At 41.9% G+C, this 17,909-nt stretch overlaps 1 protein-coding gene across 1 annotated transcript in view; it reads right to left on the minus strand.

The window, feature by feature from the left end:
• Positions 1-17,909, minus strand: part of PHEX (phosphate regulating endopeptidase homolog X-linked) — a 284,982-nt gene that overhangs the window by 250,986 nt on the left and 16,087 nt on the right. Inside the window, exon 2 of the mRNA XM_044283956.1 lies at positions 3,251-3,316. Within this exon, the coding sequence (XP_044139891.1) occupies positions 3,251-3,316 (66 nt within the window). The remainder of the gene's footprint in view (positions 1-3,250; positions 3,317-17,909) is intronic.

Below are 17,909 nucleotides of genomic sequence, written 5' to 3' on the forward strand. Positions count from 1 at the left end.
GCTGGCAATATACAGGGTCCACATATGACTACTAGACCGTGCCCAAGGTGAAGGGTGAATCAGCAATGACTGTCTAACAGCAGTAAAGCCATCAGAAAATACATTACTGATTCTAATGCTCGGCCATGAAGATTCTGGATCTTCTTGGTTCTTTCTCTTTTTCTGGAGTACTGTACAAATGGTGAGGTCTTTCTCTCAGTAGATAATCCTCAGAGAAGGTGATTCTCTGTAACTTTGGTCCAGACCTATGAGAAGTGGAGTATGTGTAGCAGCTTTCTCTCTCTTCCTCTGCTAACAATCAACTAGCTACACTGATCTAATGGTAGATCAGAACCCATACCCAACTTCCTGCAGAGGCTGATTGTGATAATTAACCCTGTCTCATCCATACAAAAACTATGCTGGGTAGATTACAAGGTAGGAACACATAAAATAGCATGAAATGACTTTGCATAATATTATATAACAGGTACCCTGTTCTGGGGTAGTAGATCTGCAGTGAAGGTCCAACTGAGTGCTAACAGTTTGCCTCTGCACAATCGGACAGTGGCAGCACTGATTGGATAGTGTCACACTGTGAAGGGACAACTCCCCAACTGATAATACCCATATGGACCTTCATTGCAAACTGCTAGCAATTAATTCATAACTTCTAGCAGGAATAATACAAGAATGGTACATCATAGAGTAATACGAATAGATGCTCCAGAATTGCTATTACATGAGGAATACAACCGATTAATAAAACTGACATGTCAGGGTGGGGTACAGGTCCTCTTTAACCCTAACATCAAGAGTTCTAAGAGTCCACTGATGAAGCAATGACCTAAATGGGGGACCTAAATTGGGGAAACAGTCCTCCATCGATGCTTGGTTTATCTTCGCCATTCTCTGGTGCTGTCTCTCTCATAATATAGTACATACTTGCTTATATGTAAGCATTTTGGAACCATACAGTATGAATAGCCAATTAAATGTACTTACTGTGTTTTGCATACTTTACGTGTAAATTGTATGGCAGTATAACTACCATGATATCGCCTGTATTGTGGGTGTATATCTGTATTAAGCATTCTTGTCTTATTTTGGATGATTTAATAAATATGAATTATTATCATTATGGTCTGTTGTACTCTGTCTTTACTTGTTTTCTTGATAAATTAAGGTTCATGAGGCACAGAATAATATTGTATTGGTTTATTGTAAAAATATTAATTGTGAATTTTAAGAAAAAAATACTTAAAAAAAGCATTACGAACCAATCCATCATGCTTCTAACATCCATGTATTATACATGAAAATAAGTGCTAAGGACCTTTTTTCAGTTTCGTGTTCCATGATTAAAAATATAAATGCTTCAGAATCCTGTTTCTTTACTTTATTGATGTGTTTAAAAGTCTAATAATTCTAAACTGTACACCTAAAGAAATCGCTATCTGTCATTAAAGGGGTTGTCCCACGAAAAATATGCAACATTTTTCAAGCTAGCAACTGTATCTGAATACTTTTTTAACTGCATATAATTAAAAATGTATTATAGCTACAGAGTTGTTCAATGAAATCTATCTGTATAGCGCCACCTGCTGTTTGTTCTTTTGCTAATTTCTCTGGCCTCCTTAGTGAGGTGGACGCAATTGCTTAATGCCATCCTTCAACTGTCACCAGCTTTAGCATAAGGACACGTCCCTTGAGAAAGGACACGCCAACTGAGCTGCCAGCTTGAGATGAATCTGGTGGCTCAATTGTAGCAATTAATGAGAAGATCTCTGGATCCATGTGAAGTACAGCTCTGGTTGTAGCTTTGTTAGAAAGAGATTATAATGTACTATATGATGTTTGAATTTTATTTTCTACAGTAACAATAGCGCAGAAATGTATTGAACAGCAAAGCAGTGTCTGTTCATTAAGAGTTTGACTCCTGTGCGCAAAATATTAGTTTGTTCGAAGGGTTCCCTAATGATGAGATGACAAAACAAACCCTGATCATCAGGGGGTTAATATTTAAAGTGCTTTTGGTGTTTGAATCATTGGTGCCCCAAATATCTTCATATGGAACCAGCGGTAAGCGCTGCTGCCACCTGACATGATGCCTAGCACAATACCTTTCATTGTATAGCAGCTGTGCTTTGAATTGTAGCCAAAGCCCAATTACTTGGGTAGGACTGAGCTGCGCCTAGGCCATGTGACCGATGAACGTCATGTCACTGGCCTAAGAATATGCAGAAGTGCTCACCAGGGTGCTGTGGTCTCTTCAAACAGCTGATAGGTGGGGGTGCCAGGAGTCGGATATTAAAGGGGTTTTCCGAGATATTTTTACTGATGACCTATCTTCTGGATAGGTTATCAGTATCTGATAGGTGGGTGTCTGACACCCCGGATCTTGGCCTTCTGTCAGCTTTCCCTAGGACATGTGACATCACGTTCATCAGTCGCACGGCCTAGGTGCAGCTCTGCTCCATTGAAGTGAATGGGGGTGAGCACGGTACCAAACACAGCTTCTATACAATGTACAGCGCTGTGCCTGGTGAGCAAAGAAAAAGCTGCGGCGCTACTGCGAGCACCGGTGCCTTCTCAAAACAGCTGACAGCTGTCCTGGGTGTCAGACCCCATCGATCAGATACTGACCTAAGGAAAGGTCATCAGTAGTAAAGTCTCAGAAAACCTTTTTAATGATGTACCCTAATCACTATTCTAGTCCCGAAAAAACCCTTTAAGGGTCCATTCACACGTCCGTAAGTGTTTTGCGGATCCGCAAAACACGGACACCGGAAATGTGCATTCCGCAATTTGCGGACTGCACATTGCCGACACTATAAAAGAAAATGCCTAATCTTGTCCGCAATTGCGGACAAGAATAGGACATGTTCTATTTTTTTGCTGAAACGGAAGCACGGATGCAGAAGTGCGGATCCACAAATGCGGACAGCACATTCCGGCCCCATTGAAAATGAATAGGTCTGCACCCGTTCCGCAAAATTGCGGAACGGATGCGGACCCATTTTGCGGACGTGCAGCGATTATCTCATCCTTCTATATTAGGTTATTTGCTATTTCAGCAAGGTCAGTTGAAGTAGAGATTATGATCCTAAAATGTGTACTGATAACAATATAGAAAGAGAAGAAATTTAGAAGGCTCAGTGCTAATAGTCCATAGACTTAGGAAATGAAGAAAATTGAGAGTTGTATTCATACGACTTTTCACAGTTGCTTAAGGGATTACATATTATTGCATCTGGCTGTTCAGTCTTACCGGCTTCAATGCATTCTGGAGTTAAACAATAGCGTTCCTTGTGAAAGCTAATAAGTCCTTGAGTGACTGTTAAAAAAAAAGAAGAAGACAGATTTGCATTAGTTATCACCATGATGACATTTCGCAGAAAGCTGTATTCTGTAAAATACAAATACCTGCTCTGTGCGCAGATCTGTAAAGTGAGGAACGTTCCCTTTTATGGCGATTACCATAGATATCACAACCTGGCTACCCATTATTACATACAGATGTTTCTCATGTTCTGTTCACACATTCCCTGGAGCTATTAATGCGCCTTGTCTTCTTTTTAATATAAATGTACTTTCTTGGCTTCTTAAAATAAGTTTTATTGAACTATTTGAACAGGTCATAAAGGCGTATGGCAGTGACAAGTATACAAAACAAGACTGCATGCAAATGTCATATATAAAAATCATACAGCATGCACCCAAATAGAACAGTATCAATTTAAAGTCAACATTTTGTCTTATTTAAAGAGTTATCCGACTATTTCTAATTGATGACCAACCCCCTGGATAGGAGGTCATCAGTATCTTATCAGTGGGATTCCGACACACAAGACCCTCTCAATTAGCTGTTTGAGAAGGCACTGGCGCTCCTGTGAGCGTCGCTGCCTCCTTATAGCTTACCAAGCACAGCGCCGTACATTGTATAGGAGCTGTGCTTGGTATCGCAACTCACACCCATTCAATTCAATGGGGCTGAGCTGCTCGTAGGCGGCGTGACCAATGGTTGTGATGTCCCCGACCTGAGGTAAGCAGCGAAAAGGAGCATCAGGCCTTTTCAAACTGCTGATCGCTGGGGGTCCCATCAGTTAGAAATAGTCAGATCTGATTCATTTCTTAAAGAGGTTCTACGGGAATTCTTAAAATAAAATTACTGAATATTACTTAAATACTGTATATTCCCAAATACCTTTCATTAGTTATAATGGCTCGTTTTGTCTAGGAAGCAATGATCAGGGGCAATAAAATGGCCGCTGTCCTATTAGTACAGGCAAAACCTGTCCTAATCACACAGCAGGACAAGTTACTTCACAACACTGAGCTAAAGAGCTGCCTCATCCTCCAGATCCTGAATAGAGATGATAAGATCTTCAGCTGAATCTCTTTAGGAATGGAGTTCATGAGAAGACAGCTAAAGTACAAAAAGGACAGACAAGACAGACTATGGTAATGCAGGGCTGTGGTAATGGAGACTGCATACAAGAGCTGCTGCTCATTACCCACATCCCCACCAGTCTGTCCTCTTTGTACTTCAGCTGTCTCCTCATGAACTCCATTCCTACAGAGACTCAGCTGAAGATCTTATCAACTGTATTCATAATCCCTGACAAGCAGAGCAAAGAGGAGGATGAGGTAGATCTTTAGCTCAGTGTTGTGGAGTAACTTGTACTCCTGTGTGATTAGAACAGGTTTTGTGAGTACTAATAGGACGGCAGCCATTTAATTTCTCCTAATGATTGCTCCCAGACAAAATAAAAGCAATTATAACTAATGAAAGGTATTTGGGAATATATTTATAATAAAGTAATATTTAAGTATTTTCAGTAATTCTATTTTATTTATTCCCATAGAACCCCTTTATTGGATCTTTACAGAAACCAGGGCCCCATTTTTTTCTGACACAGGACTCCATAGTCATAGAGTTAAATGATAAAATTCTGCTTGCAGCCACCACAGGGGTGTACAGTGGCTTAGTGCACAGGCTCTATACACTGCATAGTAGTTGTGAATGGTATTACAGCTCTGCTCTTATTCACTTAAAGGGGTTGTCCGGCTTTTACTATTGAAGACCTTTCCTTAGGGTAGGCCATTAATATCAGATCGGCAGGGGTCTGACTTCTGGCACCCTCACCGATTAGCTGTTTGAAGAGAAGGCAGAGCTCATACAAGCCTTCTCTGCTCTGTTTATCTGCTCACCGCAGCAATTGCAGTGGTGAGCATGTGTAATTCTAAGTATGGTGTCCCCATTCACTTCTATGGTGCAGCTCTGTCTATTCAAGTGAATAGGAAGGAACTGTCCCATAGAAGTGAATGGGAACACCATAGTTGTAATTACCCCTACCCACCACTGCAATTGCTGTGTTGAGTAGGTAAACAGAGCAGAGAAGGCAGTGCTCCTTATCTTTAAACAGCTGATCAACAGGGCTGCCGGGTGTTGAACCCCCGCTGATCTGATATTAATGACCTATCCTGAGGTCATCAATAGTAAAAAGTGGACAACTCCTTTAAGGGGGTTGTGCAGTGCAAAATTTTTTATGACCTATCCTTCAGGATGGATCATCAATAGCAAATTAGCAGGGTTCTGATTCCCAGCTGTTTGAAGGGGTAGCGGTGCTAGTGTGAGCACTGCTTCCACTTCAATATTACCTGCACATTGCCTCCTTTGTAGAGTTGGCGCAGTGTAATTTCAACTGCTTGTCCCTTTCAGAAGTGACATCTTTGCACTTGAGAAAAATATGAGGGGCAGTATACTCAATAAAACTTGACTTTTAATAGCGTATAGGAGATAAAAAAATTATCTCCTATACGCTATTAAAAGTCAAGTTTTATTGAGTATACTGCCCCTCATATTTTTCTCTTGTATTCCTTGAGCAGTATTCAGGGAGGCATCACTGCCTCTCCTGACTGACCATCTTTTATCTACATATTTGCACTTCCCCACATTTCTAGCCATACTGAAGACATAGACCATCATCTAGTGCAGGAATGGCCAACCTACGGCTCTCCAGCTGTTGTAAAACTACAACTCCCACCATGCCCTGCTGTAAGGCTGCTATCTGTTGGCAGTCTGGGCATGCTGGGAGTTGTAGTTTTACAACAGCTGGAGAGCCTCAGGCTGGCCACCCCTGATCTAGTGTCATGAAGGAACTGTAATTTAAACAGAGGCACTATGTTCTATGGCAGAGTGTATTCTGGCCATCTATTTCCATTACACAACACAGAAGAATCAGTACAAGAAACACATGAGAGTGATATCACTTCTACCACACACACATCAAACTCACAAGGCAGCCCTTCAGGAGCACATCTGTAAGGAGTTTATAAGGGCCTGGGACATTTGCATGGCTTAGATGACTATATTAATAAAACAGAGATGCATTTTTTCAGGTTCACTGAATTGCTGATTTGGGAATTTAGTTTATTTCAGATTTTTGAGCTGTATTTCTGCCATTTTGACAACAGAGGATAAACAAGGACACCCAGGGGCCTCCACTGCCTCAAGTGGGCAAATGCAGTTATTAGGAAATGGATAAAAGAGCTGTAAACCTGCGCTGACTAAAAGTGTTCAAATATGTCCAATGTTCCTGGTAATATATATTATTACTTAGTCACAGTTAGGCCTCGTTCACACTTCAGTGTTTGGTCAGTGATTTTCATCAGTGATTTGTGAGCCAAAACCAGAAGTGGAGCCTCCATAGACATGAGGTAGAAGGGAAAGATCTGCTCCTGTTCTATGTTTAGAGCTGCACCTGGTTTTGGCTCACAAATCACTGATGGAAATCACTGACCAAACACTGAAGTGTGAACGAGGCCTTAAAGATTTTACCTGCTCCAGGCGTGCTCGGGTAAGCCGGATTACATAAAAGCTGGTTGGTGCTTGCGTCCTCTCGCGGTCATACCACGGTAGCTTTGCAATATCTTCAGGCTTCTGTCACTCACGTGCGTGCGGCTCCGGCCGGTAGCTCGCGCGTGTGGGTAGAAGCCGCTTGATGTTGAAGCCCTGAGGAAGAAATCCGTGAATTTCGAAATGCGTCGGCAGTAGTGTGGACCTAGGAGGCATCCGTAGCAAGCACAGTGTGACGTCACACAGAAGAAGCTGTCTCCCTGACATCAAGCGGCTTCTATCCACACGCACAAGCTACCGGCCGGAGCTGCGCGCACGTGAGTGACAGAAGCCTGAAGATATCGCAAAGCTACCGTGGAATGATCGCGAGAGGACGCAAGCACCAACCAGCTTGTATGTAATCCAGCTTACCTGAGCACGCCTGGAGCAGGTAAAAACTTTAACTGTGACTAAGTAATAATGTATATTAACCAGGAACATTGGACTTATCTGAGCACTTTTAGTCAGCGCAGGTTTACAGCTCTTTTATCTATATACCTATATAATATTTCGGCGGTCGGCAATCCACCCGTACAAACCTAGTGTTAATAAAAGGATTGACCACCAGTCGGTGGCGGGAGCGCTAGTATTACATCTATTTGTTTCTCAGCTATTAGGAAATGTTCACGTTGGTGTCAAAGCAACATGTTCCAGGTTACCTCATAGCTGCGTCACACAAATTTATCTTTAAAGGAAATGTCACCAACATTTTTTTCTGTCAGTTAAAACCAGATTATAGCGCATATACTTTTTTCTAATCTCTTTTTTTTTTCTGATTGTAGATTTGTTTATTCTATATTCTGAACATGATTATGGGGGCGGCCATCTTACCTGAGCTGTTCTTAACATCATTTAGAAAGCATTAAGAGACTTGCTTTATGGCAGCCCCATGGTCTATAGACACAATGGTCAGGAGGCGATCTCATTGACGTCTATGGGAGAGTTTTCTAGGCATGCTCTGTGACCTGGGCAGAGACTAGATAAGCTTTGACAATCACCTGTTGTCAGTGGTGGATCCTGTCTTATCTGTCATATAGGGGGAGAGTTATCAAACTGGTGTAAAGTAGAACTGGCTCAGTTGCCCACAGCAACCAATCAGATTCCACTTTTCATTTTTCTCAGCTCCTTTGGAAAATAAAAGGTGGAATCTGACTGGTTGCTAATGGCAACTAAGCCAGTTCTACTTTACACCAGTTTGATAACTCTCCCCCATAGTGTCTATATAGTGTATAGATAACAGTAAAGTGATCTGTACAGACCAAGGAGTCTATTATTATTCTTAGCAGCCAGTGTAAATAAAATGCAGGGTTTTAGGGGTTTTGTCTAAATACAGTATAGATACTGACATGGAAAATTAAAAATAACATCACAAAAAACTCTTTAAAAATGTGTTCCTTTAAAGAAAAGAAAAGCTTTAAAAAAAAAAGTGAACATTTGGTAATAAGTGAGAGGTTGGTTTCACCATCTTGTCAGGAAGGTAATTGGGGTTTAGAGTGAGTAATATATTATGCAAACTTATTACTTATCACAATCTACACACTGATCTGAAATATTATATAAAGCAACGGTATAAAACGTTAGGACTGAAGGAGAGACTCAATAACGTGAGATAGCTGCAGTCCACAAGATTGCATGCAACTTAGTAGACTGCAGCTGTAGATTCAAAGTTAAAACCAGTCAGATGTGCTCCAAAAAGTCTCCATGAAGCCCAGGCTTAAAAAGTGATGACTGATTGTTGGCTAGTCACCTAAACCACATTAGCTCTAATTAGTCAGGAGAGCCTATGTACAAAGCCAGATTATGGAACCATATCATGGTCCCATAATTTAAATCAGTGTATTTTCAATTTTTGCATGTTCAAACGCATGACGTATTATTGTGATAAAAGTGATGCTTCTAAGGGAGACTAGAACATCTCACCCAAAAAAACTGGCATTCAGCACTGCAATCATTGAGCCACCAGACAGAAGCACATGGAGTGTTACTAGCCCTGAGACTTGTCTCATTCAAGATCAGGTTTTATAACTACATAGGTTTTATAACTCACACTGCCCGATCTTCCTGCAGGACGAGCGCTTATCAATGATTTAATTGTCATCTGTTTGCATCGGCCTATGACACTGATGGATACATAGTTTATGGGGGGAACGATTGCTATTGCTGATTACACAGAGCAATGTGCTGTAGATAATCAGGTATCTTTCATTCAGATGTTGGCTGATCAGAGACATGAATATACGGGTCAGTTATGAGGAACAGGCATTGCTATAAACACTTGTTTCCAATTGGCCTGACATTGGGCAGTATAATATGGACTTTAGACTGATAGAACAGATCAAGGAGACCAAAAGTTTAAGTCCCAAAAAATAATTCAAAAATCCTATGCACAATGAGATTAAAATCAGAAGACTATACAAATAAGGGAGAGTTTTTATATTAAGGAAGAAAAGATAAGTTGTCAAGCATATAGGGTGCAATGGTGATCCAATACTAATTCCCAATTATAAATTTAACAGGCTTTAGTTGAACTCACAAAACCTAATTGTGGAGCATATGTTGAGCAGCACGTATTCCCATATATGAAACTTGGCTGTCAATGAAAGGGTGACATTGTAATTAGGTAGCCTGGAACTGTTAATTATCAGTCAATTGTTCCATATATATTGGTGCCACAAGCAAGAGAAACATCAAACATATGTCCTTTAAAATCAGTAGACTTATCTAAAGCTGTTATGCCTGACAATTACAGTAGGTGTTAGGGGCACATCCCTGTCCAAAGTCCAAAGATCCAAGTAAAGCTCTCAGTACCATGAGCTTGTCCAAGACAAACATGTATTGCTAGTAATTCACATCACCATCCACTTAACTGACTTTTATACGGGTTCACTCAATGATGTGGTCCGCATGGACCAATGACACTGTCACGGTCAATTATCTGCTAATGGTCAGCAGAGAGTGATCCGACAGAGTCATCATGCTAATGGCTATCAGAGGGCAAACAGTCCAGGTCTTTAAAGGAACCCAGTATACAGAGAGCCATAGGGCAATACACAGAAATGGAATCATGTATAACCATGCAATTAAGCATGGATAACCCACAGGTACAGATAATAGTGGTACATGGATGATCGGAATCCTGGGTGCAAGCATAAGAGGAAATGCCACTAGATAAGTAAGCACCCTACCAAATAATCCCATACAACAATCTCAAAGGGACTTCCGATCACTCATGAACCTCACATCAGCAAGAATTGTACAGGCATATATACACTTGCAGGGATCCAGTATAAATAATATGATAGATATGGTCATTAAATATCATAGTAATGACATCCCACAACTAATGATGTGGATCTGGTGTGGATGCCAGCTGGAGCCAGACGTGAGCACGCCCTATATTATAGTACTAGACGACAACCGTTCAGGCGAAACGCGCGTCGAGGTCTGCGCTCTAAGGGCTTACACTCATGGTCATCATGTCCTCAGGTACGGTTGTCGTCTAGTACTATAATATAGGGCGTGCTCACGTCTGGCTCCAGCTGGCATCCACACCAGATCCACATCATTAGTTGTGGGATGTCATTACTATGATATTTAATGACCATATCTATCATATTATTTATACTGGATCCCTGCAAGTGTATATATGCCTGTACAATTCTTGCTGATGTGAGGTTCATGAGTGATCGGAAGTCCCTTTGAGATTGTTGTATGGGATTATTTGGTAGGGTGCTTACTTATCTAGTGGCATTTCCTCTTATGCTTGCACCCAGGATTCCGATCATCCATGTACCACTATTATCTGTACCTGTGGGTTATCCATGCTTAATTGCATGGTTATACATGATTCCATTTCTGTGTATTGCCCTATGGCTCTCTGTATACTGTTTTCCACCCTGTCTTTTCCCGTATTTATTATTTGAGAATAAAGTGATATTTTGCTATATATATTTTTTCCACTTGAATTTTTTGTTTATAGATTAGATGACATCAAGTGATGCGTTCTGTTTAGACTAGACAGAGAGGTTTTTCTTTTGTAGGTTTAACTTTAAAGGAACCCTTCAGATGCAGACTCTCCATAAGTATCTTCAAGAAAATCTTCACATGGGGTTCATTTTTCCTTCCACCTCACCTGCAGGTGCTGGAATATTCTTTGTTTAAAAGAAAGACTATTCCCTCCTGACGTTTTGATTATAGAGATCTTAACTATATAACTGCAAACAATAGATATCCTCTGTCTTTAATACAAGAACTCCTCCAGCATCTGAAAGATACCCACATCTTCTCAAACTCAATCTGAAAGTGGCCCCTGATCCTATCCCATATTAGGAAAGTTGATAAATGGAAGGCTACTTTTCATACATGGTATGGAGTGGACAATTTGAATACCCTTCAATGCCCCTGTTACTTTTCAGCAACTTATGAATTACATCTTCTAGGACTTTTCAGATGTATTCGTTGTCTTATATTTTGATGATATTCTAGTGTTTTTCTCTGAGGAAGAATATCAACTCATCAAATTGAGGAGTGTAAATTCCATAAAGACACTATAGAATTTTGGGGTTTCATTATCTCCATCATAGAAATTAAGATGGACCTCAAAAAAGGTTCTATATTACTGTGATGGCTAATTTCTTTAACCCAGAAAGAGCTGCAAAAAGTTCCATGGCTTCATTTTCCACTGCTTTCCATCCAGAGACCAGTGGTCAAACTGAAAGAAGTAACTAAGCAATTTCTAAAAAAAAATTCTTTCTCTTCCCCAGACAAGGGGTCCTCTGTATTACCATTAGCCTACAATAATTCCTATCACTCTTCCACACAGCAAACTCTATTTTTCTCTATGGCTTCCACTATGCTACCTTGACTGGTCTACCCAGCTGACAGCTGTACAGGATTGAATCTTGTTTTAAAGGAGAACCCTACCAGCCTTCAACAATCTTCAACAAGAAACTCAAAGACAGCATAACACTCAAGCAGGCAAACATTGTCAATATCCACATTTCTTTCAAGTACAAGATATGAACTGGCTCCCTACTGCCACATTTTATTTGTCATCTATATCTCAGAAATTAGCTCCTTAGTTCATTAGTCCATACAAAATTGTTCAATAGATCAGACCAGTGGCATTTAAGGGTCCATTCATACATCCACAATGGGGCCGGAATGTGCTATCGCATCCACGGATCCGCACTTCCGTTCCACAAAAAAATAGAACATGTCCTATTCTTGTCCGCAATTGCGGACAAGAAAATACATTTTCTATGAGAGTACCGGCGATGTGCGGTCCGCAAAATGTGGAAAGCACATTGCCAGTGTCCGTGTTTTGCGGATATGCAATTTGCGGATCCGAAAAACACACACGGGCGTGTGAATGGACCCTAAACTCCAGCCTCCCTCACCCATGTGTATTCACCCTGTTTCCATGTATCTCTGTTCAAACCAATGGTTCCCCCCTATGAGTCTAGTACCAATTAATCAATTCATGAACCTCTGATTGTAAACAATAATGCAAGATATGAGTTACACAAGATTCTTGATGAGGTAGTTGGGGCTCTTTACAATATGTGATAGCATGTAATGGTTTTGGACCTGAACAAAATTCACAGAAACCACTCCACAACATCTACGCTTTACCTGATTTGGTCTCTTCTATGTTGAAATCAGAGGGACATCAATATCAGAATTGTGAGGTTTCCACACCCGGCAACCCCACCAATCAATTCTTCTCAGGTGACTAGCCACTAGTTGGTGTAAAAACAAGGTTGACCAAGCTGGGCACAGAAATCTCCTTCCACTGTGTAGTGGCCATGCTGGGTGTAACAGTGGCTGCTGTGCGCCGCTGTTCCCCTGCTTACTGCCGCGGTCCTGGGCGCCGCGTTCCGCAGTGATCTGTGGCCGATGCTTCCCATTCACTGCTGCAGTCCTGGGCTCTGTGTGTGCACTGTTGTTCTGGAATCCGCTCCACAGTTTGCTCTCAGCCCTGGCCACAGCATGCTTGCTGCTTGTTTCCTGCAGCACTTCCTTAAGGGCCGGCACGCGTCACTTCCTGGGCTTTACGGGTTAGGTCATGTGATCTCGCTGACCTATCCTAGCCCTCCTGTGCATATATAAGTGGCTCAGCCCCCTTCCCAGATTCCCTTAGTGTCAAGGTCCTTGTGTCCTGCTAAGTTGTCACGACCGCTATCTCAGCAGCAGTCGTGTCGTACCAGACGGAGGGGAAGGGGGACCCTTATCTAAGGATGGGAGATAGAACGGCCACCCCTGACTAACCCTAAGCTGGCACCTGTCTGCCCTGATACCCTAGACGGGGTGTGAACCTGTGCGGCGAGCAGGATGCCTAAACCCTCAGTCACCCTAGCAAGACTAGACTGGGGAAAGGCAGATGGGAGCACTAGTCACCATCACTCATGTCTAGGAGAACAACAGGGGAAGACAGCAACAAACAAACAATCTATAACAGAGAATAGACTTATCCAGTCACGAGCAGAGAAGGTGATCCCAATAACGACAGTCCACGCCAGACAAGAGCTCCACAGCAATACCGTCAAACGATCTCCTTCAAAGGTCAGAATAACACTGGAAGTAAGGACTATATCTGGCAATGACTGTAAGTGAAACTGAAACTAATATAGTAGCTGGGAGTGGCCGACAGGACTCACCTGAGAAGGATGCCTACAAACTCCCAGTCAGGACAAAAAGGTTCACAAGGCAAAACCCGGATGACATACCCTGAACCACAGAGCAAACTCACAAGCTATCGCGAGTAGCAAGTCGCTGCGACCTTCTCCTCCCAGACCTGTCTGGATCAGTCACAGTCGTGACAGTACCGCCCTTTCTACGAGGGGCCACCGGACCCTCAAGACCAGGCCTCTCCGGATGGGACCTATGAAAAGCCTGAATAAGTCTGTCCGCCTTTATCTCTGATGCTGGCACCCACATTCTCTCTTCGGAACCATAACCTTTCCAGTGCACCAGGTAATGAAGAGAGCGGCGAACATATCGTGAATCAACAATCTTTTCTACCTGAAACTCAAGACTGCCATCAACAACCACCGGTGGAGGCGGTAATGGCAATGGTTCAGGAGGTTCTACATATCTCTTAAGCAGAGATCTGTGGAAGACATTAAGGATCCTTAAAGTCTGAGGTAGCTCCAGACGAAAAGCCACCGGGTTAATGATCTTAATTACCCTATAAGGACCAATAAATCTCGGACCTAATTTCCACGAGGGAACCTTCAACTTGATATTTCTGGTAGACAACCACACCAAGTCATTCACCCCAAGGTCCGGACCTTCAGAGCGCTTCTTATCAGCCACACGTTTGTATCTACCACCAATTCTCTTCAAACTTTCTTGCACACTCTGCCACACTGATGAAAGAGAAGACGCAAATCGTTCCTCCTCGGGAATCCCAGACGGCCCCCCCTCACTAAACGTACAAAACTGAGGATGGAAACCATACGCACCAAAAAATGGTGACTTATCGGTGGATTCTTGACGACGATTATTAATGGCAAACTCGGCTAATGGTAAATAAGATGACCACTCCTCCTGATTTTCGGAAACAAAGCATCTCAAATATGTCTCTAGGTTTTGATTGGTACGTTCAGTTTGACCGTTGGACTGGGGATGGAAAGATGAAGAAAACGAGAGATGAACCCCTAAACGAGAACAAAAAGCTTTCCAAAATTTAGAAACAAATTGGGTACCACGATCCGAAACATCCGAAACAATATCGGAAGGGACCCCGTGAAGCTTCACGATGTGGTCAATAAAAACCTGAGCCAGTGTGTTAGCATTAGGCAATGCGGTAAGAGCAATAAAGTGCACCATTTTACTGAACCTGTCAACAACTACAAGAATAACAAACGTCCCCGCTGATACTGGTAGATCCGTAATGAAATCCATTGATAGGTGCGTCCAAGGCCTGTTGGGGATGGCCAGAGGTAAAAGATGCCCTGCCGGACGAGTATGATCTACCTTAGAACGAGCACAGGTAGCACATGCAGACACAAAATTCAACACCTCCTGGCGCCACTTAGGCCACCAGAACCGACGAGACACTAATTCAGAGGTTTCCCTACTACCTGGGTGTCCTGCCAGTGTGGAGTTATGGTGTTCTTTTAGTATCTCCAGGCGTAAATTTTCTGGCACAAACAGTTTACCCGAGGGGCAGGAGGCCGGGGCGTCCCCCTGAGCTTCCAACACCCTCCCCTCTAAACCTGAGTGTAATGCAGAGACCACCACCCCCTTTTGCAAAATAGGCTCTGGTACATCAACATCACCCCCTCCAGGAAAACTTCGAGACAATGCATCCGCCTTAGTATTTTTTGCCCCCGGGCGATAGGTTATTACAAAATTAAACCTAGTAAAAAAAAACGACCACCGAGCCTGTCTAGGGGTAAGACGTTTAGCAGACTCCAGATATAATACGTTTTTGTGATCAGTAATCACCGTGACGGGATGAACCGCCCCCTCCAAAAAATGACGCCACTCCTCAAAAGCCAACTTAATAGCCAAAAGTTCCCTGTTGCCAATATCATAGTTCCTTTCTGCAGTAGACAATTTATTCGAAAAGAAAGCACACGGACGTCATTCACCAGGGGACGGGCCCTGAGATAGTACCGCTCCCACCCCCACCTCTGATGCGTCAACCTCTACAATAAAAGGAAGCGAAACATCTGGCTGTACGAGAATAGGGGCTGAGGTGAATCTCTCCTTCAGAGATGTAAAGGCAGTTTTGGCTGCATGTGACCATTTGGAAAAATCAAGAATAGTTCTTTATAAACTTTCTATAAAAATTGGCAAACCCCAGGAAGCGTTGCAATGCCTTCAGGTTCTCAGGCAGATCCCAGTCCATAATCGCCCGGACTTTCTCTGGATCCATGCGGAAACCTGAATCTGACAACACATACCCCAGAAAGGGCAGTTCTTTTACGGCGAACACACATTTCTCTAATTTAGCAAACAATTTGTTGGCCCTTAACCCCTTAAGGACACAGCCCTATTTCACCTTAAGGACCAGGCCATTTTTTGCAAATCTGACCACTGTCACTTTAAGTGCTGATAACTTTAAAACGCTTTGACTTACCCAGGCCGCTCTGAGATTGTTTTTTCGTCGCATATTGTACTTCATGACACTGCTAAAATTGGGTCAAAAAAGTTAATTTTTTTGCATAAAAAAATACCATATTTACCAAAAATTTTGAAAAATTAGCAAATTTCAAAGTTTCAGTTTCTCTACTTCTGTAATACATAGTAATACCCCCAAAAATTGTGATGACTTTACATTCCCCATATGTCTACTTCATGTTTGTAGCATTTTGGGAATGATATTTTATTTTTTGGGGATGTTACAAGGCTTAGAAGTTTAGAAGCAAATTTTGAAATTTTCAGAAATCTTCAAAATCCCACTTTTTATGGACCAGTTCAGGTTTAAAGTCACTTTGTGAGGCTTACATAATAGAAACTACACCCCTCAAGGTATTCAAAACTGTTTTTACAAACTTTGTTAACCCTTTAGGTCTTCCACAACACTTCATGGCAAATGGACATACATTTTTAGAATTTAGATTTTTTGGAAAATTTTCCAATATAATCAATTTTTTCCTGGAAAAAAACAAGGGTTAACTGCCAAACAAAACTCAAAATGGGTTGCCCTGATTCTGTAGTTTGCAGAAACACCCCATATGTGGTCGTAAACTACTGTTTGGCCAAACGGGAGCACGTAGAAAGAGGGGAACGCCATATGGGTTTTGGAAGGCAGATTTTGCAGGACTGGTTTTGTTTATACCATGTCCCATTTGAAGCCCCCTGTTGCACCCCTAGAATAGAAATTTCAAAAAAGTGACTCCATCTAAGAAAGTACACCCCTCAAGGTATTCAAAACTGGGTTTACAAACTTTGTTAACCCTTTAGGTGTTCCACAAGAGTTATTGGCAGATGGAGAAACAATTTAGAAATTTCTATTTTTTGGAAAATTTTCCAATATAATCAATTTTTTCCAGGAGTAAAACAAGGGTTAACTGCCAAACAAAACTCAAAATGGGTTGCCCTGATTCTGTAGTTTGCAAAAACACCCCATATGTGGTCGTAAACTACTGTTTGGCCGAACGGGAGGACATAGAAGGAGGGGAACACCATATGGGTTTTGGAAGGCAGATTTTGCAGGACTGGTTTTGTTTATACCATGTCCCATTTGAAGCCCCCTGTTGTACCCCTAGAATAAAAATTTCAAAAAAGTGACTCCATCTAAGAAAGTACACCCCTCAAGGTATTCAAAACTGGGTTTACAAACTTTGTTAACCCTTTAGGTGTTCCACAAGAGTTAATGGCAGATGGAGAAACAATTTAGAAATTTCTATTTTTTGGAAAATTTTCCATTTTAACCCTTACTTTATTACTGAAAAAAATGGGTTAACAGCCAAACAAAACTCAAAATGGGTTGCCCTGATTCTGTGGTCGTAAACTACTATTTGGCTAAACGGCAGGACATAGAAGAAGGGGAACGCCATACGGTTTTTGGAAGGCAGATTTTGCTGGACTGGTTTATTTACACCATGTACCCTTTCAAGCCCCCTGATGCACCCCTAGAGTAGAAACTCCATAAAAGTGACCCCATCTAGGAAACTATGGGATAAGGTGGTTGTTGTTTTGGTACTATTTTAGGGGTAAATATGATTTTTGGTTGCTCTATATTACACTTTTATGAGGCAAGGTAACAAAAAATAAAATTCTAAAATTTTTCTACATTTGCCATTTAGTTTTGTGGAACACCTAAAGGGTTAACAAAGTTTATAAAGTAACTTTTGAATACCTTGAGGGGTGTAGTTTCTTAGATGGGGTCACTTTTTTGGAGTTTCTAGTCTAGGCTACATCAGGGGGGGCTTCTAATGGGACATGGTGTCAAAAAAATAAACTGTCCATCAAAATCTGCCTTCCAGAAACCATATGGAGTTCCCTTCGTTCTATGCCCTGCCGTGCAGCTATATAGCCATTTACGACCACATATGGGGTGTTTCTGCAAACT

Source organism: Bufo gargarizans, chromosome 3, assembly GCF_014858855.1.
Source record: "Bufo gargarizans isolate SCDJY-AF-19 chromosome 3, ASM1485885v1, whole genome shotgun sequence".
Classification (NCBI taxonomy): Eukaryota; Metazoa; Chordata; class Amphibia; order Anura; family Bufonidae; genus Bufo; species Bufo gargarizans.